This window comes from Ursus arctos, unplaced genomic scaffold (genome assembly GCF_023065955.2).
Source record: "Ursus arctos isolate Adak ecotype North America unplaced genomic scaffold, UrsArc2.0 scaffold_26, whole genome shotgun sequence".
NCBI classification, from domain to species: Eukaryota; Metazoa; Chordata; class Mammalia; order Carnivora; family Ursidae; genus Ursus; species Ursus arctos.
This window is the reverse complement of record NW_026622941.1, coordinates 43,810,111-43,836,922: the sequence shown is the minus strand read 5'-3', so window position 1 is coordinate 43,836,922 and position 26,812 is coordinate 43,810,111. Positions and strand designations below refer to the sequence as shown.

Genomic DNA, 26,812 nt, shown 5'->3' with positions numbered 1-26,812 from the left:
GTGAAAGAATTATGCAAACTGATCAGTTGTGGCTCAGAGCTGTCTCAAGTGCGATAGGCATTTTCTCAGATGAATGTGAGATAACTTTTAGACACCCCTCCTCCTGGGGACAGAAAGCTCTATCGCAGTCACGAGATTCCAGTAACATGGTAGGAAGACTCCTACACACGCCTTGTTCAATGGGTTGTACCTTTCCCTTAATAGGAAAAGATCTCTTGTTTCACAAAGGCCAAGGCAGCCCTCTGACAGGAAGGGCTCCTTACTGGTGAGCTCAGTGACTTCAGGTCTTTTGTTCTTCAGTCTCCTGAGCTACAGCAAAGGATGTGGCTGGGGTAGGAGGCGGGGACTACGCATGTGTGTGTGTGTGTGTGTGTGTGTGCATGTGTGTGTGTGTGTGTGTGTGTGCGTGTGTTCTCATTTCCGCTTCCCCTTTCTGAGCTGGCAACAGCAGTTTAATGAGGACAGAGAGAAAGGTACAACATGCAATATGATATTTTGTCATTGTCCTCACTCAGACCCCGATACCTGGGAAGGGCTTGGCCCGACTTTGCTAACTGCTCTGCCTCAAACTCTGCTCTCTGCCTGCAGACCTGTGAGTATAATTTCCACCTCGATTTTAAGACTATACTGATTTGGGACAGTGCCGGGAGATAGAGGAAACAGGAGAGAAATCAGGTTGCCAAGAAAAGGGAAAAATCAGGAGAAAATCTCCCACATCCCTGACTTCAATCTTAAAAAATTCATCACTGTGCCTCTTGGAATAGAAAGGACACTTTACTTTTTTTTCTTCTTCTTCCAATTACAGGAGAGGTACTCTATTTAGGGCCACAAACCATGGGTTCTTCGGATGGTCCGAATTACTATTTAGGAATGTTTCACCTTTCTCATGTGGGAAGTTCCTCTCTGTGTCTTGCTATACTCCCTTGTGCTGTAATTTCAAGCCGATTCTAACTTTGAAAGATTCTCAAGGAGACAAGTTTCTCACTTCCCTGCAGGTCCCATTCTCGTGCTTGTAACTGTGAACTAGTGGAAAGACCCCGCCTAAACCGGTGCTGCTTTGTGTGGGGGGACTACTGTCCTCCGAAGCTGCAGGAGAAAGCTGGCCAGGAGATAAGCTACAGCAAGACAGGCTGGGCGTCGATAGGAGGGAGAAGTCACACGCTGGACGGTGCCAGGCCAGCTTCACTGGAAGGCTCAAGAGTGATAACCATCTGTGGGGGTTGTCTCTCAGGCTGTACATCTCAGAGGAGGATGGAGGGGTATGTTGACCACTTAATGACTTACGTCATCTCGGGTGGGGGAGGGTCTGTGCCCCTCCAGCATCCCTTGTCTTACTGGCAGCCGGGCTCAGCATGTCACCACCTACATGACTTTTGGGGAAGGTAGAGGAGTGGAAAGATGGTCCACACTGGGGTTTTCCCAGGCCCCTGCTATGCTGCTGAGCTTTCCAGTGGGTGGAGAAGAGGCGGGTCCCCTACACAGAACAGCGACAAGATAAAAGAGCCCCCCAGAAATGGTTTGATAAGATCATGAGCATTTATAAGTACCAGTGACTCTACCACAAGTGGCTGCCTGTCTAGGAGAGAGGACTTTTGAGACAGTATGTAGCAGGTGCTGAGGGTAGGAAGTTGGAGGTGGGAGGCTTTCAGCTTATGTGTCTGAGCTGCAGATTGCCGGGTGTTGGGCTTGAGTGATTGGAGCTGAAGATCTGGTATGATTCTCCTGTAACGGGAAGCAGTACTAGGAGGAGGGTAGGCCAGGTTTATTATCTATCTCTACTAGAATATCATCAGAGATAACAAGCAGAAGATGTAGCAAGAGAGATAGAAAGAGACCTAACAAATGATTTCTTATTCACGGGCACCGCGGGGAGTTTAGAAACTCTTTACAGCCCTACTCACAGCTGTTTCTCATAACTCCCCTGGCCCCTGAAAGGAGGATGGAGCCCTGGGATTAAGCATTACGTAGCAGCCCTGGGAATCAACACAGTCATTTTTAGTTCAGGGCTTCTAATAGAGAATGGAGAGGAAGTTTGGTCCCGCCTTAGACCATGACTCATGGGTCCACCCTGGGCTACAGTAAGGGAAAAAGATCAGACACTTACACCACTTGATAACTGGCAACTATTCTGCTTTCCACTGAAAGGACAAAACCAAAGTGGTTATTCTAGTACCCACAGTACTTTGTACCCTGCCCACACCCAAGCCCAATGCAGAAACAAACTGAGGGCTTCAGAGGGGAGGGGGGTAGGAGATTGGGATAGGCTGGTGATGGGTATTAAGGAGGGCACATATCGCATGGAGCACTGGGTGTTATACGCAAACAATGAGTCATGGAACTTTACATCAAAAACTAGGGATGTACTGTATGGTGAGTAGCATAATACAATAAAAAAATTTAAAAAAAAAAGAAAAAGAAAGAAAGGCCTAAACACAGATTCAGAGAAGAGAGGGTGTAGATCATTGTGAAAGAAAAAGAGGGGAGAATTAAAATGAGCACATGAGGGAAAGAACTGCATTCCCATGGAAACAGGACTGAAAAATTGAAGACATGGAGTCACAGAGCTAAGAAATCTGCTCACGCTCACTCCTGTCTCCAGACCAGGCCATCTGCAAACCAGGACAGGTTAAACGTATGTTTCTTCGCCCTGCTGTCTTTGTAGCCCATCCAGGTGAAAAAAATTCCATGCCTCCCAACACTGAGAGCACAGGATTACTCTTTTCCAAATGTATACCTTTAATGTTTCCCATGGCACTTTATGAGGCTCCCATAAAACTCATTCACACCGCGGAGGTGGGCATAGGGAAGAAAAGGAAGGAGAGAGAAAGAGGTTTTAGATGGTCTTCTTTCAGTATTTTTCAGCTGAAATTATTTATGGGAGAGAGAGGGTAAGAGCGGAGGGTAAAATAGTTATATTCATTCATTGGAATTTTTCTTCATATTGTTTATCAAATAACATCCCCCTTTTTTCCCTGAAATAGATTGAACGGCTGCTTTAGACCATAGGAGTCTCGGAATGCTCCAATGCTAGGCTCAGGGGAATTTTTGTTCTGAAGATCTTCCCGACTGCAGTGACATGGACGAGAACTAGAAATTAGGAATGTATTTCCTATCTATGAAGGAATGTGAGAACATTTTGCAGGTTGGGGTGTGTGCCGAATGGGGTGCAGTCAACCTGGCTTGAGGTGGAGGTTGTCCCATCTGCAGCAAAATGGCGGTCCTGGGGTTTCCCACAGCCCTTTGCAATGGAGCTGATATGTGCATATCTTGGCTGTAAATGGGGATAAGATGCAGAAGGTCTTGTGGGCCCCATCATGGAAACTCTGTTTCCTTCTTCTCTCCTCCCACGCTTGTTTTCACTCTCATTCCCCGTTTACAGGCCCTGCTTGGGTGTAGGCACAGTACAGACAGAAGAGAAGAGAGGTCTGTCTGATACATGTTCCCGGGAGGAGGCCCAGAGTGGAAACTACAGGGGCATGAGGAAGGCGCTGTGGTGTAAAGGAAAAAGCAGAGACCTGGGGCTCAGATCTTGTGAGTTTCAGTCCCATTCATAACCTTAATAGTCTATGTGATTTCAGATAATCCTCCCCTTCTCTCTCCCTCTCCCTCTCTCTCCTTCTCTCTCTCTCTTCTCACTTTCTCCCCCTGCCGCCCTTTCTCTTTTTCAAAATGACTGACCAGCATTAGATGATCTCTCAGGTCCGTCTGGGCATGAAGGAAGAAGGAAGGAACTACTTACAGTTTATGTTTTATCTCTGCCCAGCAGCTGTGTCCCTCTTTCCCCATCTGGATTTTACTTTATTATTATTTTTTTAATTTTAATGTTTTTTTATTATATTATGTTAGTCACCATGCAGTACATCCCCGGTTTCCGATGTAAAGTTCGATGATTCATTAGTTGCGTATAACACCCAGTGCACCATGCAATACGTGCCCTCCTTACTACCCATCACCGGTCTATCCCATTCCCCACCCCCCTCCCCTCTGAAGCCCTCAGTTTGTTTCTCAGAGTCCATAGTCTCTCATGTTTCATTCCCCCTTCTGATTACCACCCCTTTCTTTATCCCTTTCTTCCCCTACCGATCTTCCTAGTTCTTATGTTCCATAGATGAGAGAAATCATGTGATAATTGTCTTTCTCTGCTTGACTTATTTCACTTAGCATAATCTCCTCCATCTGGATTTTACATCCGCTATTATACCCTGCTGCTCACTCCTTCTTCCTTCTTATTCCTGAGCGTGTTCTGACTTTAGTGAATGGCTTAGACTGAGGGAAAACTAATAATAATAATTGCTATCGTTTATTAAGCACTTCCTTAATATAAGAGGGACTTAACATCCATTACCTGATATTAACCCCCAGTAGCCCAACAAGTTGTGTGTTACCTGTTTTACATATGAAGAAACTTAGGTTTAGGGGGCAGGTGACTTTAGCAAGGACACATATGCAGTAAGTAGATAGAACCGTGATTCCAAACAAGGCTAACTCTGATCCCAAGGCCCTTGCTCTTTCTACAGTTTTCCTTCTCGAGAGTTGGCCATCCTTACTGGGCCCCTGAAAAATATCCCCATGAGACACCTGTGAGCAGAACTGATATTTGACAGGTACAAATCGGTAGACCCATAATGATGGTTAAAATATTTCCATACCAAGTTATGATAAATATCAATTGCCCCAAGCCCACTGAGTGCCCATGACTAACCCAACTATCCCAGCTCTTCCCACAAGGTTCCCCAGACTGGCACCAGAAACTCAATGCCATAGACTTGTAGGACCCAGCTACAGGGCTGTGACTGGTGTCACCTATGATTGGTCAGTGCTGCTCTAAAACCATCCTTAAGTGTTCTGAATGGCCCAACAATCTGAAAGCAATGTGGAATCCCAGGCAGACTTTCTCCTCTCAACTAGAACCTAGTTGGACCCTTGCTGCTGTGAGCCTGACAAAGGCAAAACTGCTTCATAATCTAGTTGGACTTAAGAAGGAGAATTATGCTAATAACCAAACAAAGCAACATTTCCTTCCCTAAGATTGTCACAAAGCCAAGAGCAAATTAATTTGGGTTTATGCTGCCTCTTACATAAGATGCTATGAAGTGGAGAGAGTTTATGTAGCATGTAAAATGGAGAATTTACTGAAATAGTTTCTCCTTTCTTTTATCCCAAATTACACGTACACTGATACTTGGGTGGAAATATTAGGTTATTTTCTTGTTCTGTAATTGATGGAAAGACCATACAATTAGAGTCAGACCAACCTGAGTCTAGTTCTCCACATTACAAGATCCTGAATATATGACCCTGGATAAGTCACCTGTGTTCCTGAGCTTCACGTAGCCGTAGTTAGCGCAAAGGTGATTGTCAGGATTAAGTGAGATAGTTTACAGGAAGGTTTCATGGATAAATATAATGGTACTCTGTAATCCCAGTGATTTTAGCACCTATCACTGTGACTGGCCCATATCAATATACGGGAACTCTCTGGCTACTTCCCTTAGGACACGGACTGGCGGTATATGGTGCACTCGGTCCAGTAACAATGACAGACCCGTAGAGGTCTCCCCCTGCTACTACTCTTGCTGCTTCTGCTGATGATTTTTGCTAGAAGACACTCCTTTCAAAGCTCTTAACGCCCAAATCTTCTTTGTCTAACTTTGATCCTGTCAGCTGAAATTTCTATAACATCCTTGAAACAAAGAGAATTCCCTCCTGCTCTATTTGTTGAAGTCAGATTCCAGAACATTGGCCAGATTGCGGAGAAATACTTAGGGAGTGAACCTCTAGAGAGATGTAGGAAAGAGGAAAGGACGAAGGGCTGGAAATGAGAGCAGAAGGGAAAAGAAGGCATTTAAAGAGTGATCCAGGCAAATAGCAATAGAGTCAGTGTGGAGTTTTCTGGGTTGGGGGGCGGTCAGTTAGTAGGAACATCAGAGAAAAAAATACCAGCAGGCTAGGGCTTCCTTCCTCACAGGGTTAGATTAAATACAATAAACCAGCATCACGAAAGATGGTCCTCAGATTCCAGAAGGAGCTTCTGACCAAGGAGCGGAAACTTTGCATGGAAGACTCCGGGAAAATATTTTTTAAATAGAGAACAATTTGATAGTTTAAGCTTTATAAAATTCTGTCAGACTTGTGTGACCCCTATGTTCCATCAGCAAAAGATCAGCGTGACTTTGCCCCAAGCCTCTTTCCCTTTCGCGACAAGGTATAAAAGTATACGTACATTAGGGTTTGAGCCCCTGTGGCGAGTCGGGAGCCCCTGTCCCACAGGCATGTGCTGAATGAGGATAGCTCTTCAGCACCGGTAGGGTTCTCGCTCTATGCACGTACAGTGTTTGCTGAGCCCCTCCTACTGCAGGTACCCTGCTGGGTCCCGAGATGGGGCTTGGGGGAGGGGTTACAAGGAAGGGGGCGTGATGACGAGACAGGTGACCTCTTGCCTCTTGCCGCATGTGGTGTGAGCATATGTGCTGGTTGCCAGAGGTGGGGAAGAAAAGAGATGACTTGAACAGGCCTTCAAAGTGTAGACAGAATTTGTCTGGATAGAGGGGAGGTGGATGAAATTGCATAAGCTGAAGAAAAATAGCGGAAGTGTTCAAACAGTGCTGGAGCTCAGTGAGCAATGCCTAACACAATCACACTCCTTTGGGCTCCTTCTGGGCCTCCCCCGTTCAAGACTCAGCGCTTTCCTGAGTCCACGGAAGTTGGAAGTGCAAGCACCTCATAAGTCAGTGTCTCTGGGCCGCGGGACCGTTTCCTAACGCTTCTGGGGAACACCGTACCAAAGCATTTTCTTTTGCAGGCATTATCCATACAGATATTTCAGACTCGACTAGAGTACATTCAGAGGCATTGGCATTGAAGGCAAATTTGTACAACACTGACTCCCACCAATTCATTTTCAAGAGGGTGAAACCCCTGCCCAAGGAGGAAACCTAACTGACATGCCAGAAGTCCATGAATTGGACCAAAAGGTTGAAAGAATGCCCACGTCTACCCTGATTCCCGGTCACTACTCTTTTCACTGCTCCCAAGTCTGTTGTACATATGGGTGTATGTGTCTGTGTGCTTACCTGAAGGAACTGTGTCCAGGCCCTTCTCTCTCTATCACAAGGAGCCCCAAGACCCTCAAAGTTGCCATCTGCGTGCACCCATCCTGCAATTCTTTCTAACGCCGTCACTACTGATGTTCTTGCCTGATACCATTTGCCACTTCCTCCAGATTCCCACAGAGGATACCAGTTTCTTATCTCTCAGCAGCACAGCTTCCTCCTGCGATCTCTGACCAGACAGTTCTACTCGTCCCTCCCTCATAATATCCCTGTGCTCATCTTGTTCCCACATAACACCATGAACAGGTCTCTGCGGCAGAGACTGGGGGGAAACGAACTTGTCCAATTCCCTGGGCCCATGTCCAGTCCGCCACAGTTGAGAAGATTAGCGGAGATGTGCCTTGCATCTTTTCTTTCAGAACCATGTTGCTTTCCTAAGGGAAGAAATTATTCCATTCTCACCCACATTGCTTAGAAAATGGCTGCCATTCTCAGTGGGCGGTAGAGTCCTTAACTCGTCCTGCCTTTTTGTTGCCATAACCATAATAGCCATTTATTTATAAACCCTTCTTTGGAATTCTTAGGCGTTGAGCATTCTGTTTCCATAGGCTTTTTCCTTTAGGTATTTGCATTGAGTAAAACCTTTGCGCATGGGACAGAACAGCAAATAGGAATAGTTAAGAAAATACAATGTCTGGTCATAATTATAAGAACTCCTAGAGCAGAAATAAATCTTAGGATAACCTTCAAATTCATCTCTTTTCTCTAGCTTGCTGCATGAAACATTGTTTCATGCTTGGTAACACACAGTCACAGATTACTTGTTAACAGTTTCAAAAACTGCTCTCCCTACATGTGTTTATGGTGCATCTGGAAGGCAGTGGGTTCCTGAATATTCTGAGTCTCCTGAATATTCATCCGTTTAGAGAATCAGTATTTACAAAGCAACTACAATGAGTGTGTTTCTGTTTTAGGCATTAGGGATACCGCAGCGAACAAGGAATAACGCAGACAAAACCCCTGTCCTCATGGAGCTGATATTCCAATCAGAAGAGCAAACCATCGATTAGATTTACAACTAAAATATAAAGTATGTTAGTGATAAGGACTAAGAAGAAAAAAAGATCAAGCAGAGAAGGAAATCAGTGAAAGTGGCCACTGTGGGCTGTAGGAGCCAGGCCTGGCTTCACGAAGAAGGTTAGCTAAGAGCTGGGCTTTGCAAGTGCGGTGTGTCAAAGGCCAAGGGTCAAGAGGATGGAGAGGGAAAAGAACAGGAGGAAAGCACAGGGTTTAAAGGAGATGAGCATTTTCAGGGGCAAAGGGGAAATTAGCCTATATGTGCGCAACATAGTTTCAAAGATGTGAGGCGAAGGTAGAATAGATTCGTATCACAGAGGATGTCGAAACCCAAGTAGAGATAACTATCTACCATCTCAATTAGCAAGATTCTGGCACGGCACTGGGCACTGTGGGGGCTCAGCTATAGAACGGCACACCCGGGAGCTTACGGTACCAGAAGCATCAAATTGTAGCGCATAACGTCCCAGTTGAGAAACTGAGACCAGAGAAAGATTGAATTTTCCAAGGTCGTACCACTAGCAGAGCGGCAAAGTGAAGCGCAGGAGTCACGTCCTCCTTCTTTCCTTCTTTCCTCCTTTCTTTCTTTCCTTCCCCTCTTCCTTCCCTTCTTTCTTCCTGCCCTCCTGCCTTCCTTTTAAATTCCCCTCATTACCAACAAAGTCCTTTTTCGTGAGCTGAAGAATTCTGATTTAGATGAGGTCCATTTACTCTGGGCGTTAAAGACAGTAGGCAAGTCAGCCTTTGACGTTTTCTTCTCTGGACCAACCGACACCAACCTATTCTATATTTGGAAGGTGCAGAACTAGGTAAATAAACCCTGATCAAGGCCTTTTAGATTTCCTAAGTTCTTTCTAGTGGCTGTTTCATCCTCTCTTTTATCACCTCGCAAGAGCTCTGATTGAAGGACAAGTTTCTCTGCCCCTCTTTGTGGTTTTCCCGCCTCACTAGCTGAATTTATTCATTTAATTGCCCTTAAAAGGCCCAGACAGTGGACAAAGAACCAGGTGCTCAGGGTTTACAACGTCTCAGAGCGCCAACTGCTGTCTCTCCTTGGAGAAGATTAGGCAGTGGGCTGGACCCGAAGTGGAAGAATTTAGATCCAAGTAACAGTAACTATGTGCTGTTCTTCTCTGGCTATGTTCTGTCTGTAGCAAGCAGAGGCATCCAAAACAATTTTATTGCCCTAGGAAGGCACTGTAGGTTCAGGACGGCCTTTTCAAAAATAGCTAGTTTAGTCTTTGAAGAATAGAAGTCCCTGGACACCGGCACTCTTCTTATTTTTTTTCTTCTTGCTTTCCCTTACTCCGACAATTAAAAGCATTGCTATGAGGACGGAGCTGTCCAGGGCAGCTCCGGGGAGCAGAGGGTGAGCCGGTGAAGAGCACTGGTCCGGCTCCCATGGCCACTGTAAGCGGGTTGAGTGTGGCAGGTGGGGGAGAGGCAGGAGGACCGAGCATCAGCCGATGAATGCACATTAGCCTCAAGGCTTTTTAAGGTCTATTCAGACAAGATTCTCCCCCCCCCCTTTGAATAAGTGGCTAGTGCCATCAGAATGTATCTTTTGGAAGAACACAGAGATGTTGAGTGGGCCGTGTTAAATGAAATATAAATGTATGGACGAACTGAGGAGCTAACTCCTAGCAGTGCAGAAACCCACGCTGACAAATTAGAAAGGAATGATCCTGAAGGTCGTGGCTGCACATTGCATAAGGCAACGTCTCCCTGTTGTTTGTATTATGGGATTTTTTTTTTCCAAAAGAAATATTATGTGGACCCCTATATATACAGGAAACAAAACAAAGCAAACGACAGACTCAGAATGACTGTAGTTGGACTGACACCCTGGCTGTGGCACGTTTGAGATCTGGAAATTCTTCCTATATCTTTACGAAGCCCAAATCGAGTGAATTTTATCAATTGCTGATTTAAAGATCTTCTAATTTTAGTGGAAGAGTCTGAAAGACAACATTCTTGAGGATTAAAGAAAGCTGTTTTCTAAGACAGTACGCCAGCATCGTGAGACATAGCAATTCTTTAAGTTAGAAGAACTTTCTCAATATCCCTTAAATCATAAGATATTTGAAGTTCTGAGATTTGCTGATTTGAAACACTTGCCCTGGTATGTGTCAGAGCATGGAGGGGAGAGGGGTGCGGGGTGGGGGTTGGGGGGACAGAGGAAGGGCTGGACAAGTCCTCCCCCTTCCAGAAGGGGCAGAGGGATTATGCTCCTTCATGCTGAGTGGAAAGATGTGGGGGCAGCCCTGGGGTGGTTTCTGGACAGAGCACAAGGGGGTGATCGCTGTATTTCAGCTCTTAGAACGGCATTCCTGTGGCGGGAGGCCCTGAAGTCTGACCTGGGGCCATGGAGGGCTCTGTGCTGAGCCCCACCTCCTGGGAGAAACGGCGGGCCTGGCTCCGGCAGAGCCGCCACTGGCAGACCCAGGTCCTGGAGGAGGAGGCCGCGGCTGCCCTGCGAGATGTCTCTGATCCTGAGCCTTCCAGCCTGGATGATGTTTTCCAGGAAGGTAAGCAGCAGTTAGACAACACGACCTCGTGCCAGGGAAAACGTGCCAGCACGCACGGGTCTGCTGAGCGTCCACAGTTGAGGCTCGGCTTCAGGGAGGCTCCGTTTTGATGGGTTTAATGCGTTTAAGGAAGAGTAAAGTAATACAAAATGTAAATGATGGGGGAGAGAGATAAGCATAAGATTAGGAAAAATAAAGTACATTTTTGCATCATCCCTAGAAGCTGTCTGTAAGGGCCTGAGGTCAGGGTTCTCTTGAACACATTGGGGTGTTTTTAGTTGGTCTGTCCAAAAAGTAACGCTCAGTTTGGGCGCCTGGACTCTGGCTGCAAACGTGCTGCTGGCGAGCTGTGCGACCTTTGGAAGGTCCCTTACCCCTCAGACGCGTATTTGTCTTGCGGCAGTGGGAGCAACCGAAGTCGCAGTAGTACTTTTCATCCGTGCCTCTCAGAGCTTCTTTGAGGTTCGAATGAGACTACAAACACAAAAGTTAAAAGAAAGAAGAAAGAAAGAAAGAAAGAAAGAAAGAAAGAAAGAAAGAAAGAAAGAAAGAAAGAAAGAAGAAAGAAAAGAAAAAACCCTTATATATATAAACCCATCCTTGCTTATCTGGCCAAAAACACAAAAGCACGAACACAAGATTGTGATTTTGTTGTTGTTGTTTTCCTTTTTATTTATTTTTTATTTTACTTTAAGGAGAAGGATCCACCTCTGTTCCCAAATCTTGGGGAGAAGGGAGCAGTGGGCCTGCCATCCTGGGCATTTTCCAGGTTCTGGGAGGAAGGGGGCGGGAGGCAGAGAGAGAAGCAGCAGCCACTATTTTTATACACGGGTGTATTCTTCTCATGTCTTAAAGAAAAGTGTATGGGGGGAAGTCTTATGACGTGGCTCCCAGAAGGGTACACTCGCGGAACGAGGTGGGTTGCAGGGAGGTAGTCTGACCCCCTTCAGCTCTCGCAGTGATCCGACCTCTGACATTTCCAGGGAACCCAATCCACAAGATTGAAGACTGGCTGCAGGAGTGCGGGTAAGAGCTGGAGGCCCTGGCAGTGAGCGTGCTGGTGTTGGATACGCCTGCAGGCACCGACTCTTGGGAACAGAGAGGGGAATCGGTTTGATTTGGGCCTAACGATTAGAAGCGAGGTTGAAAAGGTGGGGGTGGGGGCAGATTATAAGGGTTTGGGTTGAGTGTGGGCACTGGGCCTGGGCTGTAAATGAAGCTTAACTCTGGGCTGAGATGAAAGTAGGTGAATATCTGGAAATCCAGGCTGGATGTGGTCTAAGCCCAGAGGGATGGAAATCTGCAGCTCTGGGGACTGTCTGGGCTGAGTTGCAGAACCCTATTCCATCACTCCTCCTTCAGACTGGAGTCTTACACTGTGTAACAGTAGAGGAGTTGGAAACCTCGTTGCTCCTATGATCACAACACAGGACGATGGGCTAAGGGTTTACCTCAGTTATCCAAAGCAGTGGAGAACTGGAACAGTTACTTCAAGGCAAAACGCAGTACCTCCCTCCTCAGAAACACGAAAATATGAGGCCCCACACCCCATCAGCACCATTTTAGGGTCAGTCTACCCAGACACAGAGGGAAAGCTTCTGTGCCCTATTTAAGCCTGATCATTTGTGTGATAATTCTGAGAATTTATGACTCTTGCCTGTTCCCCTCCTTCTTTCCCCTCCAGGAATGTTTCAAACTTTATATAGCCTTTAATCTGAACTCATCCATGAACTCATAAATAAACCCATCCGTGTTTATTTGGTAGGAAATAAATAGCACTGAATCATCTAAGGTTGTTTATTTCAACTCTGCCCCAGAACGTAATGCCAGGAAGGATTTATTCTGTGTTTTTGTGGGTTTGCAAAACATACTTGTCCTTGTCGTCCTAACCTGGTTCACAAGGCATTGACTTCGCAGTCTGAGAAGGGGCCTCAGAGTTCAGGAAGCGAACGGATGGTGGGAATAGGAATGTTTGCACGTTTTGGTGCGTCCCAACTAGCCTAGGATTTGCAGTGCCTCACCCGATACCTACAGGAGAACCAGTCAGCTAACGTCCTTCCATCATTAACTACGCTTGAGTCAGTTTACATCAGTAATGGTGGCCAGTGCCTTTGCTGATGTCTGAGTGTCTAAATGGCTTAGAAGGGGGCCAAGGAGTTTAAAATATGCTCCTTGACTTCAAACTTACTACATTCCAGCTGAAAAGAAAAAATTCACAGAAACACAAGATTGTAGACCCCAGAGATTACGTTTCCCCACTTAGATTCTACACCAAAACATGTGCTGAAAAAGTGGTCTGGCGAGTGCACAGGCTCAGAGAGCTGGGCGGACACTTGTGCCAACTCTCTGTGTAAGCGACTGTAGGAAAACAGCCCAAACGCCTTCTCTCTCAGACTCCCCGCCTATGAAGTGGAGACTTAGGATCACAACATCTCAGAGTTTCTTGTGGGGTTTAAACGGTGTAATATGTGCACAGGGGTTGTCTGCCCGGTACTAAAACATGGGCAGGGAGGTTTATAGTGTAGGGGCTTTGGCCACTTTAGAAGAGCTCTGCCTACAGACTTAGCATCTGTCTGTCTAAATCTCGTTATTTCTGGGAAAAGCACGTCCAGAAGTGACAAACACAGCTACGTCTGCGAAGGAAAAAAATAGGAGAGAATGGGAGTAAAATGAGACTTCAGTTATATTTTTAGTATTATTTTTATATTTTTATTCACAGGGATCAGAAACGAAAATGACAAAACATTTACATGTGTGAAAACGGGGTGGCAAGTGCAGGGGTGTCTGTCGCATTTTCTATCCCTTTCTATGTGTTGAAAAAATGTTAATATTTACACTTTGAAAAGCCCACAGGAAAGTCTCTTAACACACCTTTGTCTCTGCAGGGGGAATTTAGGTTCATAAAGTATTTCCAATTTTCTCCCATATATATTATATTATATTATATTATATTATATTATATTATATTATATTATAAATATATAAATAAATATGTAATAAATATATAACATAAAATATATAATATATAATATAACAAATATATATAATATATATAACAAATAACAAATATATATATATAATAACAAATATATATAATATATTATATATATAAATATTTCTCCCTAATATATATGTAAACTTTTTTGTTATATGGGAAAATCAGAAAAATTTGATGATGGTTGATGGTCGAGATCACTGGATTGTAATAATAGACGATGAAGAAGAGGGGGAAAGGCATTGCAGACAGGCCGTTCTGAGTCAGTTCTTGGGCTGTCAAGACCACAGGAAAGAAGATGAACAGGAACCTGCATTCACTGGACACCTGTCCACTCTGTTGACAGGTGCCTGGGAGGCCCTTTTCAACTTTTACTTCAAGACTGTATAGCTTCCATTTTCTTTCCAATGCCAAACAGATATCCTCTAATATCGAGACAGCTTTGCTTTCTAACAAGCTGTCCAAGAAAGCCCACCAGCTTCCTGGTGACTGAGGGTCGGTGTCTCTCAGTGTACTGAAGCTAGTGGCAGGCCCTCCTGCTGCAGGTCAAGATCACGTATACTTTTTTTTTTTTTTTAAGATTTTATTTATTCATTTGACAGAGAGAGACAGCCAGCAAGAGAGGGAACACAGCAGGGGGAGTGGGAGAAGAAGAAGCAGGCTCCCAGCGGAGGAGCCCGATGTGGGGCTCGATCCCAGAAATCCGGGATCATGCCCTGAGCCGAAGGCAGACGCTTAATGACTGAGCCACCCAGGCGCCCCAAGATCATGTATACCTTTACTCACTATGCCTGTCCTTTTGCTTCCTCCTCTTACGGCTCTCAGGGGGGTTTCTAGGACATGAATGTGTTGCTCGTGAATCATTGGAGGTAGGGTTAGGAGCCCCAAAATCATCTGTGTGGACTTAGCTTAAATCTCTGCAGGCAAAATCCATGGAAATTGCTGGAAGAAGCTGAAAATAGTCACATCCTTCTCACAATCTGATCCTCCTTCCTCCTTTTGTTTCTGAATTTGGTATACAGGAGGGGCAGTTCCCTGGCTCTTCTGTCACAGACTTGAAGTGATGCTAGGGGATCTTTCAGTGGAAGATGGAGACAGACGAACAGCCATAGATCTGGTCCCTAGTCATCATTTTATGTCCTAAGCAATAACCCATGAAAGGCCTGGGACTTGGGTGATGGCATGAAGTTTTCAATCAATGTCAGTTTGATCAGTAGATTCAGGCGCATGTCCGCGCTTCTGGGGTAGATTCCACACACACAGCCCACGGTCCCAGAGCTCCTCCCAGGCGGGTCCTCAGATAAAGAATACGCGCATGCCTGCCGGGGCACAACTAGAGAAGAGAAACGCAGGACGAACACCCAACAAAGACTGGTGTCTAGTGAAGAGTACTGGGTTTTGTTTGGACAAACCAGAAATTTTATCAGAGGTATTTTTTTTTTAATTTCAGAAGGAAGCTTTCCTTCATTTTTTTAAAGGTTTATTTATTTATTTGAGAGAGACAGAGAGAATGAGTGGGGGAGGGGCAGAGGGAGAGGGAGAAACTCAAGCAGACTCCCAGGTGAGCACGGAGCTGGAAGGGGGGCTCGATCTGATCTCACGACCCTGAGATCATGACCTGAGCCAAAATCAAAAGTCGGACACTTAACCGACTGAGTCTCCCAGGCGCCCCTATCAGTGGTATTTTTTAACGTAAATTTTATTGAAGTACAGCATACATATCAATGGCGTTTTTCTTTTTACTGTACCTGTAGGACAACTCAACAGGTAGAAGTTTCAGGTCCGCTGGGTGGGTCAGTTCTGTACGACACGGTGCCTGGGGTTGACGATGCAGTTTGCGCACTTCAGAACTTGTTGAGGGTAGCTCTCATGTTAAATGTTCTCACCTCAGGGGGAGAAAAGTCTAAGGGAAAAAAGGAGATTCTGGGAGATGCTGGATGTTGTGACCTTAACTGGCAACGGTACCACGGGTGTTCGCATATGTCCAATCCCGTAACACGGTATACTTCTTCGCATGGCAGTTTTACCTCAACAAAGCTGTTAAAATAATAGCCATATTAGTTATATTGAAAAATAAAACACTTACTGAAAAATAAGCAAGTATTAAATATAGAGCCCCATGAATTTTCTCAAAGAGGATACATACAACCACAAAACCTGAAGCAGGACATGGCCAGCATTCCAGAAGTCTCCTTCTGGAAGGTCTCCCTCCATTCACTAGCCTGCTTCCAAGGGTAAACAAAACCCTGACTTATAACATCATAGAAACATTTTGCACTTTTTAAGCTTGATGTAAATAGAATCATACAATAGGTGCTGTAGTATTTTTATTCCAATTTTTTGTTGAAGTTTACTTGGCTACAATATTATATTAGTTGCAGGTGTACAGCACAGCGATTCCACAGCTGTCTACGTGATGAAATGCTCACTATCTGTCACCAGACAAAGTCTTTACAGTACTATTGACTATATTCCCGAAGCTGTACTTTTCATCCCTGTAACCTGTTTTTTTATACCTGGAAGTTCGTACCTCTCTCAGTGTGTAGTGTTGTACGTCTGTTTCTTTTACTGAGCATTATGTTTTGATGTTCGCCCGTGGTTTCACACGCAGGGACGGGTCATTCTCTTTTATTGCTGTGAAGCAGTAAATTGTATATTTATCATACAATTTATCCATTTCACAATACATACTTGGTGTCTCCCGGTTCTGGATTATTATGAATATTATTTCTTTTAGTGAACGAATACAGGCATTTCCATTGAGTGTAGACAGTGGAACACTACTGTGTATTAGTTGTAGTTATAATAACAGTAGGCTTTGGCCCTTGCATTAACGTGTAGCTGCAGCCCAAGCATTAAAGCAAGAGTAAATCTCAGTATTCTGATAGTTGAATATATAAGTTAGGACTTTTTGGAGTAATAGCAAATATAAATTTATACTGATATTTGTAATGGTATATAAACTAACATTTATGTTTGTGATATTATCTTAAAATACATTTTTCTGTAATTATCTGTTAGCAAAAGAAGTACACATTCATGGTTCTAGTTAACATTAGTAGAGTTACCCCTTCTTAATTAGCTTGGGTATCGTGTCACATGTTGTAATGTACCTTGATGTACAGGGGTTTTTTTTCATGAAGACATAAAAGTCCAGATTTTGGAAAACATGGTTGATGTTTCATTATTGAAAGAAAGGCATCAATAAAAGATGTCTACACATGCAGTGATTTATTTTGTAAAACTTAAACACAGCCTGATCTACAGATGTTCAATTAGGAAACCCGTCGCTATTACTAAACATTTCATTGAGTGATTACATACTGAGATTACATTCAAAGCCTCATGTGCAACTTCCCTTTAAAAACTTTCAGGAAAATGAACTCTATAAAGCCCATAACGCATTAGTCCTTGAAGTGGGCTTAGATAATGATCACAGCTAGGCCTCCAGGTCCCTCTGCGTACTATCTGAGACCAGAACAGCAGCCAGGAAGCAGGAATGCCAGCCGGGCGCTCTGGTCCGGGGTCACCACTTTTCATAGACTGTTCTGCTCACTTGCTTTACACACAGAATTCTTCCCTGCTTGTAAAACTGTGTTGTTTCTTGCCATCATGGATGCTGATGTCTGTCTGTTCCTCTTGTGGAGACGGTAACAAGTTTGATAAGGCCCTATCTTAAAATGTAAAATTAAAATCTGTAACCAAGATGCAGTTTCTGCTGCTTCCTGAGAGATACGGTCATCAGCAAGACCCTGGCTCAGAGGAAAGGAAGAAGGTGGGGGAGCTGAGCTGACCCCCTCCAAGCTGAGAAATATCAGTATTTGTGATGGCCCCCAAACCCCTGCTCGTATCAATGTATTTCTCCGGTTTTGTGTCTGTTCTGTCTTTCCTATCTGCCCAAGCACCGGCGGACTTGCTGCTCGCCGAGCTGACTGTGCGCAGTGTGGTCGGTGCAATGGCAGCCCCCCTACAGTGCGGACACGTGTACGCACAACGCAGCCCCGGGCAGCACAAAACCCAGTGCGCTCCGGTCCCACTTCCCCTGGCCTCCTCAGGGAACTTGTCAAGTAACTACTCTTGGTTTGCTGCAACGTAAAAGCAATTAAATACTGCTGAATCTCACCCGAAAATTATGTGAACTTGTGGGACACATTTGAGGAGGAGCTCTTTGGAAAACGTAGTGATTGCAACCTGTAAGATTATTTCTAATCCTCAGATACTCTGAAGAAGGGTTTTTTGAGGAAAGTGGACAGTCGAGCTACAATGGTGAGTACAGGCTCTGTTCTTTCTTCTGTTGTTCTACGTGGATAGTGACATGGCTGTGTGTGTGAGTGTGCGTGTGTGTGTGTGTCTTTATGCACATACGTGGGCATATGCAGGCATAAGAATGCTGACTGCCTTTTAACTGTCTGCAAAACACCTATGAGTGGTCACAAGGCAGTGCAGGTGGTCCAGAAGATGGAGTGAACGTTCGCTCAGAGCTGACAGGCTGACTAGCCCTCGAAGATTATCTTCTGTTAGCGGTTGACCACCGCTGCCGTGGGGAAAGAGCTTTAAAAGACGTGTGTGAGTCCACACCCCATGTGCTCACTATCTGACACAGGACTGTGTACGCGACTATATGACATAGGGCACAGGGTAATTGTAGGTGATTGCTTATGTCTTTCTGAATCAAAACATGAACGTGATTTCTGAGGTAGGGTGTGTAGAGCTGGGGAAAGTTCTGCACACGTGATGTCTGACATGATTACGTGGTTATAGATATTCATACATACAGGTGTGTGTGTGTGTGTGTGTGTGTGTGTGTGTAAGCCTATTTTCTGTGATCTGTGCCTTATTTGACAGGGTGCCTCAGCCATGGAACCAGCTTTGAAGATGACTTGACCTTAGGAGCAGAGGGTAAGTGGCACAGCCCTCTGATGTTGGAATCAGGAAGAGGCTGAACGAGATGAATTCGGGGTAAAAGGAAAGGGAACTGTAGAAAGAAGCAATCCATTCCCTGGGGTCTTACCTGAAGGGAAAGAGCAGTCTCGTCATGATCTAATGTAAAGTTCATACAGCTTCATGTGCCCAGAAAAACTTCCTCACCAGCCTGACATGACACCCGCCCGTCCATCACTAGGGCTCTCATGTGGCCCCTGGGGAGACAACATATAAAATCACCATAACATTGGCTGCCCAGACAGCTGTGAAACTGTTGTCCGTATAGGAAACCCAAAGCAGCCTGAACCCTGGGAGTAAGCAGGAGACCACGCTGAAGGAGAGAAGAGCTTGAATAAAGGATGGAGATATAGCAAACTGCCAGTGTCTCCTGGACCTGTGGAGACTCAGGCTGTGGGCCGAGAACACTAGCCTGGAGGGCTGAATGGTGTTCTCCTCCTCAGGACAGAGAAACTCTTGCTTCAACACCAGTCATGGTGTGTAAGTCCAGAGGCTCAGGCCCACTTGTTCCTGCCACACCTGCCCCCTCCAGGTCTATGCCTGATGAACTTGAGATCCTCCCACAAAGAGCAGAGTTCATGGGGTTCAGGTAGCCTGTGGTAGTGGCAGAGGGGAGTGAAGGGGGCTGGTGTTACGCTCCGAGAAGCAGCTTAGGTGATTTTCATTTTCCCTTCTAACTTTCTCTTTGCCTTTCTGTTCCTTGTCCAGCCACACTGTTGGCCACCAATGGCAAAGTCTTCTCCAGGTAAGTGTTAGGTCCCCAGACGGAATGGTGTCTTCTTTAGGAGCTAGTGAACTGCTGGAGGTGTCAGAGCAAAGAGATGAAAATGACCAGCTCAAGGGTCACAGGAGAGAGTGAGATTTTCCAACTAGGAATGAGCCCCTAGACTGGGTTTTCCCAGTAGACGGTAGACGGTACCCAGCAGGGAGTCAATATGCCCAGCAGAACGTGTCTTAGACCCAGGGTGAGGACTGCTTACAAGCTTAGTAGACATCTTCTCCGATCCCTGCAGGAGTTTCCTGGACACAGCCCGGCCCTGCCAGCTCCTCGATCTCGGCTGCAGCTTGGCTTCCAGCAGCATGACTGGTGGCACCAACAGGACTAGTTCAAGGTAGGTCCTGGGTTTGGCAGGGGTGTAAGGGTGGGGAAGAGGAGAGGCAGAAGAGAATGGAGCCAGGGACCATTGCCCGTTTTTTCTGGGCTCTCTTACTGGAGGTTTTATGCACTCACGTACTCGAGACGTATGACCATATTTGCTTCAAGAACACTGGGGGATGCAGAGGGACCTACTGCTTAGAGCTGGGTGCTCTGTAAAGGGAGGTGACCTTGGACCCCAGGAGGTGTAGCAAGGGGCTCATCACAGTCCCTGGACTTACAGTAAGTGCTCAATCAATAGTCAATGAAGGTATTGATTGATTGATTGATTTGTTGATTGAATGAAATGAAACAACAAGATATTAATTCACTAGGGCCATTTTGTATCCCGTAATGCAGGCCAGGCATTACTATGTGGAATTGGAAAAGTTGAAGCAAAGTGCTTGCCCCCAGGAGTTCAACAATCTAATAGGGTGGACGAAAGGCACACACAAATAACTCCAAAACAAGACGGAAAGTGGTGGGAACTAATGCGGTATAAGAAGAAGTATTTGGGGGGCGCCTGGGTGGCTCAGTCGTTAGGCTTCTGCCTTTGGTTCAGGGTGTGATCCCGGCGTTCCGGGATCGAGCCCCACATCAGGCTCCTCCGCTGGGAGCCTGCTTCTTCCTCTCCCACTCCCCCTGCTGTGTTCCCTCTCTCGCTGGCTGTCTCTCTCTGTCAAATAAATAAAATCTTTAAAAAAAAAAAAAGTATTTGGAATTTGGTTCAAAGTTTGAATTTGAGACCCGGTTCTCAGATTTATTAGCCATGTAACTACCCGTAGTGATTTGCCCCCACCAAGCCGCAGCCCTGGCTGCACCCCACTTCAATTACGTCAGAATCTCTGGAGATGAGACTCTGATATCTGCACGTTTTTATTGACGTATACTTGACATGCAATGTTATATTCGTTTCAGGTGTACAACATAGTGATTCGACAATTGTATACAATCGTATGCTGTGCTCACCGCAATAAGGGTCGTCACCATCTGTCACACGCAATGTTATTACAGTGTCACTGCCATATCCCCCATCCTGCACTTTCATCCCCACGCCTTACGTCTGTGCAACGGGTAGTTACTGAGCTCGCGTGTCACCAGCTTGCTGGTACCCGGATTTGGGTGTAGACACATGTGAGTGCCATTCTGAGAGAGACAGAGAACTTGATCTTCCTAATGCAGGGCTTCTGTCCTGAAAATACTGCTACAGAGGAGTCTACCTCTCAGAATTCTGAGCATACCTACATTGGTTCATTTTTACCCTCGGGGTAAGAATAAAAAAGAGTTTTGTGTTTCTGACATACTTCCTGCCTCGCTGTCCCACACAACCGTGAGGCGGAGCTGGGAGCAAGCTGCAAAGCCCTTGGCAAGAGCCAGCCAAACCACAGTGTGTGCAGGTGGGAAACGACCGCTTAATAACACAACCACAGGATTTCTTTAAATCTAGAATGCTTCGGGTTTTTCAGATCCCTCTTATAGCAAATTCTCATTCATCTGTAACGGTGTTTAAAGTACTGCAGTAGGGGCACCCGGGTGGCTCAGTCAGTGAAGGGTCTGCCTCCGGCTCAGGTCACGATCGCGGGGTCCTGGGATCAAGCCCCGAGTCGGGCTCCCTGCTCAGCTGGGAGTCTGCTTCTCTCTCTACCTCTCCCCCTCTTCGTACTCTCACTTGCTCTGTCTCTCTCACTCTCTCAATAAAGAAATAAAATATTAAAAAAATAATAATAAAGTACTGCAATAGAATCTAATTCCATTTTAAACCAGCGCTGGATTGTAATTCCCACGTTGCAGACGAAAAAATGTAGTTCACAGAAGTGAAAGCTTTTCTCAAAGTCAGAATGGAAGGTAAAGAAATGATCAGAAATGCAGGTCAGTCTCCTGACACGTTTATTGAATACTCTGGATGACCCTGTCACTCGAAGTTGCCCCTATTCACCAAACTCCCTCTTTTCAGCATCTCTGAGATTCTGGACAAGGTGCAAGAAGACGCAGAGGATGTCCTCTTCAGTCTGGGCTTTGGCCAAGAGGACCACAAGGACACTTCGCGGATTCCTGCCCGATTTTTCACCACCCCCTCTCAGGCCAGAGGCATCGACTTCCAGCTCTTCCTGAAGGCCCAGGTGCGGAGGATTGAGATGGAGGACCCTTGCCTCATGCTGGCCAGTGAGTGTTCCCATGGACCCATTGCTCTACTTCTCTGCCATTCACGACAGGGATCAGTGGCTCCAGATCCTACTTTCTCTTGGACAGTTTCACTCCACCCTTTGTCTCCTCTGTCTATGTCCTGGCACACTGTTTTCAGTGACGATGGAGAACTTTGATGTCTGCTTCTTCCTCTTAAAGAAATAGTCATCAAGAGACCTCATATCACTGTTGCTTTCTTAGGCCTTCTCTCCTTTCATGGAATCAAATGAGAACAGTGTCTTTAAATCTTACCCCTGTCTTTATTTCTCAGTTGGAACAATAGAATGTTCCCCATTTACAGCCACTGTTTTGTTTGTTTGTCTGTTTTTGTACAGTCCCTGTATTAAAGTCATTTCTTTCAGGGCAATGTTCTCAAAGTTCTCAAAGTTAAATACGTTAAATTGTCTGGGAACTTTATAAAACATTCATATTCGTAGGTTTTTTCCCACAGAGAGAAAGGCTCACGAGACTTTATTTTAAATAAGGTTCTCATGTATAATCCTTAGACCATATCCAGGGAAACGATGATTTAAGTGGTCCTGATTTCACACTAAGGAAAGATATGAGAGGGTTTCTCTAGCTGGATGAGGCATGAAAGACTCTATTTGATTCTACATGTTAGAATATGTTTCCAATTACGTTCTGCTACACCCCCAACCTGGTTGTGTTTCTGACAGTGTTGTTTTAGATTCTCTTCATCGGATTCAACTTGAAATAACCTTGGTAAAACCACGCTCCTGAGCTCTACCTGCTGCAACAAGGACTTTGGGTTGGAGTATTTTCACAAACTTAGATGATTCTTATACACACTAAAATTAGAGTAGAATTGATTGAATTTATTTTATGTGCCAGGTACATAATTAGGTGTTAAATTCTGGAAGAACAGACGAGACAAGAGAAACAGGATTCTTTTTTTCTTTTTTTTAAGATTTTATTTATTTATTTGACAAGCAAGAGACAGCCAGCGAGAGAGGGAACACAAGCAGGGGGAGTGGGAGAGGAAGAAGCAGGCTCGCAACAGAGCAGGGAGCCTGATGCGGGGCTTGATCCCAGGACCCTGGGATCACGCCCTGAGCGGAAGGCAGACACTTAACGACTAAGCCACCCAGGTGCCCCGAGGGACAGGATTCTTCAGCCTTTTGGAAGCTTACAGTTTAAGAGATGTGTGGCTTATCACAGTGCTTTTCAAACATGGATGTGCATATGAAATCCCAAATGATATTGTTAACATGCTTGAGATACAGTCAGAGATTCTCCATTTATTTCAAGTTCCTAAGCAAAGCCAATGCTCCTGGACTAGTGACCACACTGTGTGAAGCAAGGTCTAATAAAATGATGACGTCGTGGTGCGAGCCCCACGTCGGCCAGAGAGTTTACTTAAAAAAAAAAAAGACATCAAAATTTCTGCATCCTAGTCCATTGGTTAGTAATTGCCATTATTCCAATTTGTTGCTGCTCCAAAGCCTTCTAGAATCCTAAGTTTCTGTTGCTAAGAAAATGAGGTGGGTTTTGCCCTTTTGTGTCCATGTTTGTCATCCAAAGCAAACAACAATCAAAGCCTTTGTTTAGAATATACTGACAGCAGAAAAGATATGTGAAATCAAGATATAGGAAAGTTCCTCGTCCCATATAGAATTAATTTTTGGACGAAGGAAAATATCTATTCAGGATAGGGAGTCAAGAAGTCAAGAAAGTCAAGAAAGGGGATCCTGGGTGTGAGAAATCTAAGTGGGAGAAACATTGGTGGGGAAAATAGCATCTTCTTTCTGAATTTTGAGCCTTAGGAAGGCTATTGACGGAAGAGATACAAGAGACATCTGTATGCTGATGACCCCCAGATTCACCATCTTCAACCCTTGTGCCCAGGCAGGTTTAAGCAGGTGCAAACACTGGCTGTCACTGCTGATGCCTTCTTCTGTCTCTACTCCTATGTGTCTAAGACACCTGTCCAGAAGTTCACACCATCCCACATGTTCTGGAATTACAACCCAAGCGATGTGCCATCCATCAGGATCCTGGCTCCAGAACCTGAACCTCACTCCCCCAGGGAGCGCCTCCGGAAAGCCATCTCCAAGATGTGTCTGTATACGAGCCCCCGAGATCGGCTGTCACCACCCCAGAATATCCCCAAAAGGAACAGTTTGGACCAAGTGGTGAGGGAAGTGATGGACAGAGTGAGAGGAGAGAAGCTTGTCTTGCAGCAAGACCCTGGGCTTGGGCCAGGCTCAGAGGAAGATCCTGTGCCCCTCATCAAGGATCCAAAGTTGCCCACTTCTGGTCCATGTGCCCTTTGCCCCAAAGAGGAAACACAGCAGGGGATGTCCACAATGCAAGCACCATCGCAAACTCTGGATCCTAAACCAGAGACAACCTGTTGCACACACTCTCTGCCCAGAGCAGATCTACAGCGGAGCACAGACCCCGCACAGATGAAGAGACAGCTGTGGGGTCTACAGGCCACCAATAAGGAAGTCCATTTGGCCAAAGATGAGACTTCCTGGAAAAGAAAGAGCAGAGCAAGAAAGAGCTTGTTTCAGAAGAATCCCACGAGCAAGACAGTTAAGTCACTGGACCTGTCCGTCATCCAGCAGAGTCAGGAGCAACCAGCGCTGCACCCATCTCCAGCCCAGCAGCTGCAGGACACTTGTGTCTTGGAGGAGGTGAGCGGGTTGGGGGCAAGAGAGAGGCCGGCAGAGCAAGGTCCTGGATTCTTGCCTTTCAGTAAAGGGACTCCAGGCCCCCTGTCCTCACCAGATATACCAATTCTTGAATTACATTCAGAAACTTTGGGGAACATGTTCGTAGAGAAGAAAAAGGATAAATAGGCTTGGTTCCCGAAGAGCATCCAGGTTTTCGGGGCTTTTCTAATTCCTCATCCTCTCTGATCCTCACGGAAGTTCCTCATCACGCACACCTGGCTCATTCATTTGTGGGATCCACCCCAGGGTATAAACAGAGGGTGGTGATACACTAAGCTAAACACTATTAAATAGAATATGCTGTCTGCTACCTTAATACACATGTAACCATAAACACCTAGAAGTCCAGGTTCAAAGCTAATACTCTCAGACTCTTTGGACTTCTGTGCTAGAACACGGCCGTGCGGGCAGAGCCACTCCCAGCTCTGGCCTGTCCCCTGCTCTTCCCAGGCCCGTACGAGGCTTTGCACATAGATGTGCGAGCACCTGGCCTGCATGTCCAGAAGCTACACACCCTCCACCCACACATCCTCTGGTCATCGCTCCTGCCTGGGGGTGCACACCCTAGTAGAGAGGCCGACCCTTGAAGACGACAGACACCAGGCGAGACCAGTGCAAGTCCCTGAAACAGACTCGGGGGCATCCGAACAGCGTATCTGGGTATCCTGTGTAACCGAGCATGTTCTAGAAGGGGCAGCGCAGGATCCGGGCGGGCACGACCTGTCGGTCCACCAACTCCTCATCCTGTGGACTCTGAGAACTCAAGACTCCTCTTGCCTGGGACTCTAGACAGTACTGCCATCCAGTGCTGAGCTCTCTTGGAAAAGCTCTCAGATCCTGGCTGTGATGATTTGCATGTACGCCAGCTCTCATTGGACATAGAGCGGGGCCTCAGCCGCTGCCTTCCTCACCACCGCATTCCTGCCACCGCAGAAGAAGCCGAGTCTCTCAAGTACACTCAGCCTCTTTCCCCTACGGCCACCTGCCATCCGACACCTTTCCCCACTGGCTCCGAGTTCCGCTGGGATCTTGGTTACAGGTGCAAAGCCACAGTGAGGAGGACGAGAGCTGCGGGCCCAACAGTCCCAGACACCCCCACCTGTACTAGACTTTTGCTGGCAAAGACTCAAGAAGTAAGTGGGTCTCTCTTTCCTTTCTCTCTCTCTCTCTCTCTCTCCCGCCCTCCTCCAGGCAGTGATTCTCAAAACTGGCAACATATTATAATTGCCCAGAAAGAATTTTTTTAAAATACCCACAAGGAAGGGTCCCACATCCTGTGATTCTGATTTCATTGATATGGCATGGAAATCAGTGCCTGATTTTTTGTTTGTTTGTTTTTAAGCTCCTTGGGTGATTCTATTATGGCTGGTTAGACACTTGTCTAGATCAGTGATTCTCAGATTTTAGCCTCACCTGGAGGGCTTGTTAAATAAAATGCAGGTGTCTGGGCCCCAAATCCCAGAGTTTCTGATTGAGAAGCTCTGGACAGGGCCCAAGAAGCTGCATTTCTAACAAGTTCCCAGGTGACGCTGATGCTGCTGGTCTGGCGATCAGCACCTGAGAACGTTCGAGTTCTAGAAATGCATGACCTTCAGACTGTAGTCTGCGGGCCGGCAGCAGTAGCATCACTTGGGATTCTGTGAGAAATGTGGCATCTCAGATCCCATCCCGGATTTAAAGTATTTTATCAAGATCCTTAGGTGATTTGCTTGCATGTTGAAGTTCGAGAAGCAGCTGCTATGGTTTTTTAACAGGTGACAACCAGCCATAAAGAGCTTCATCCCAGCTCCTGCTCAAGGGGAATCCTAATCAGCCCACATTCTGATCAGCCCACTCGCCGCATGGGGAAGACCCCGGGTGTCTCGCAGCTATGCTCCCTTAGGCTCTGAGTTCCTTCCTGCAGCGAGGGTCTGATGTCTATAGCTCTCCTTCCCTCGGGGAAGGACAGGGAATCTCACATAGGTGGTTACTGAAGCTAAAATGTCTTTCCTTTTGATATGAGTTTTGAGCATTAACTGTATCAGAGATATCCCTTATGCCTCTGAATATTTTTACTAAAGACTTGTTAAACTAAGTATAAATGAGGCTCCTGTAGTTTTTACCACCTACCCTCTAGTACCAGAGAGAAGATGGCATCAGGAATAAATGAATGAATAAACAAACAAACAAATAAACAAATAAATTTTCTAAGATAGTAGAAA

General features: G+C 45.8%; 1 protein-coding gene across 4 annotated transcripts; it reads left to right on the top strand.

The window, feature by feature from the left end:
- Positions 1-435: 435 nt before the first annotated feature.
- On the top strand, positions 436-26,812 carry TESPA1 (thymocyte expressed, positive selection associated 1). 4 transcript variants are annotated; one of them, XM_057303307.1, is made up of 12 exons: positions 448-592; positions 996-1,259; positions 2,982-3,125; positions 3,380-3,531; positions 10,443-10,657; positions 11,641-11,683; positions 17,869-17,918; positions 18,498-18,551; positions 19,302-19,338; positions 19,607-19,705; positions 21,683-21,891; positions 23,779-26,812. In XM_057303307.1, exons 5-12 carry the CDS (start codon positions 10,495-10,497, stop codon positions 24,735-24,737), a joined length of 1,614 nt encoding a protein of 537 aa, XP_057159290.1. In that variant the 5' UTR covers positions 448-592; positions 996-1,259; positions 2,982-3,125; positions 3,380-3,531; positions 10,443-10,494; the 3' UTR covers positions 24,738-26,812. The 4 variants fall into 4 exon arrangements, with proteins under 4 accessions (XP_048072788.1, XP_057159290.1, XP_057159289.1 ...); XM_057303306.1 differs by lacking the exon at positions 2,982-3,125; XM_057303308.1 differs by lacking the exons at positions 2,982-3,125; positions 3,380-3,531.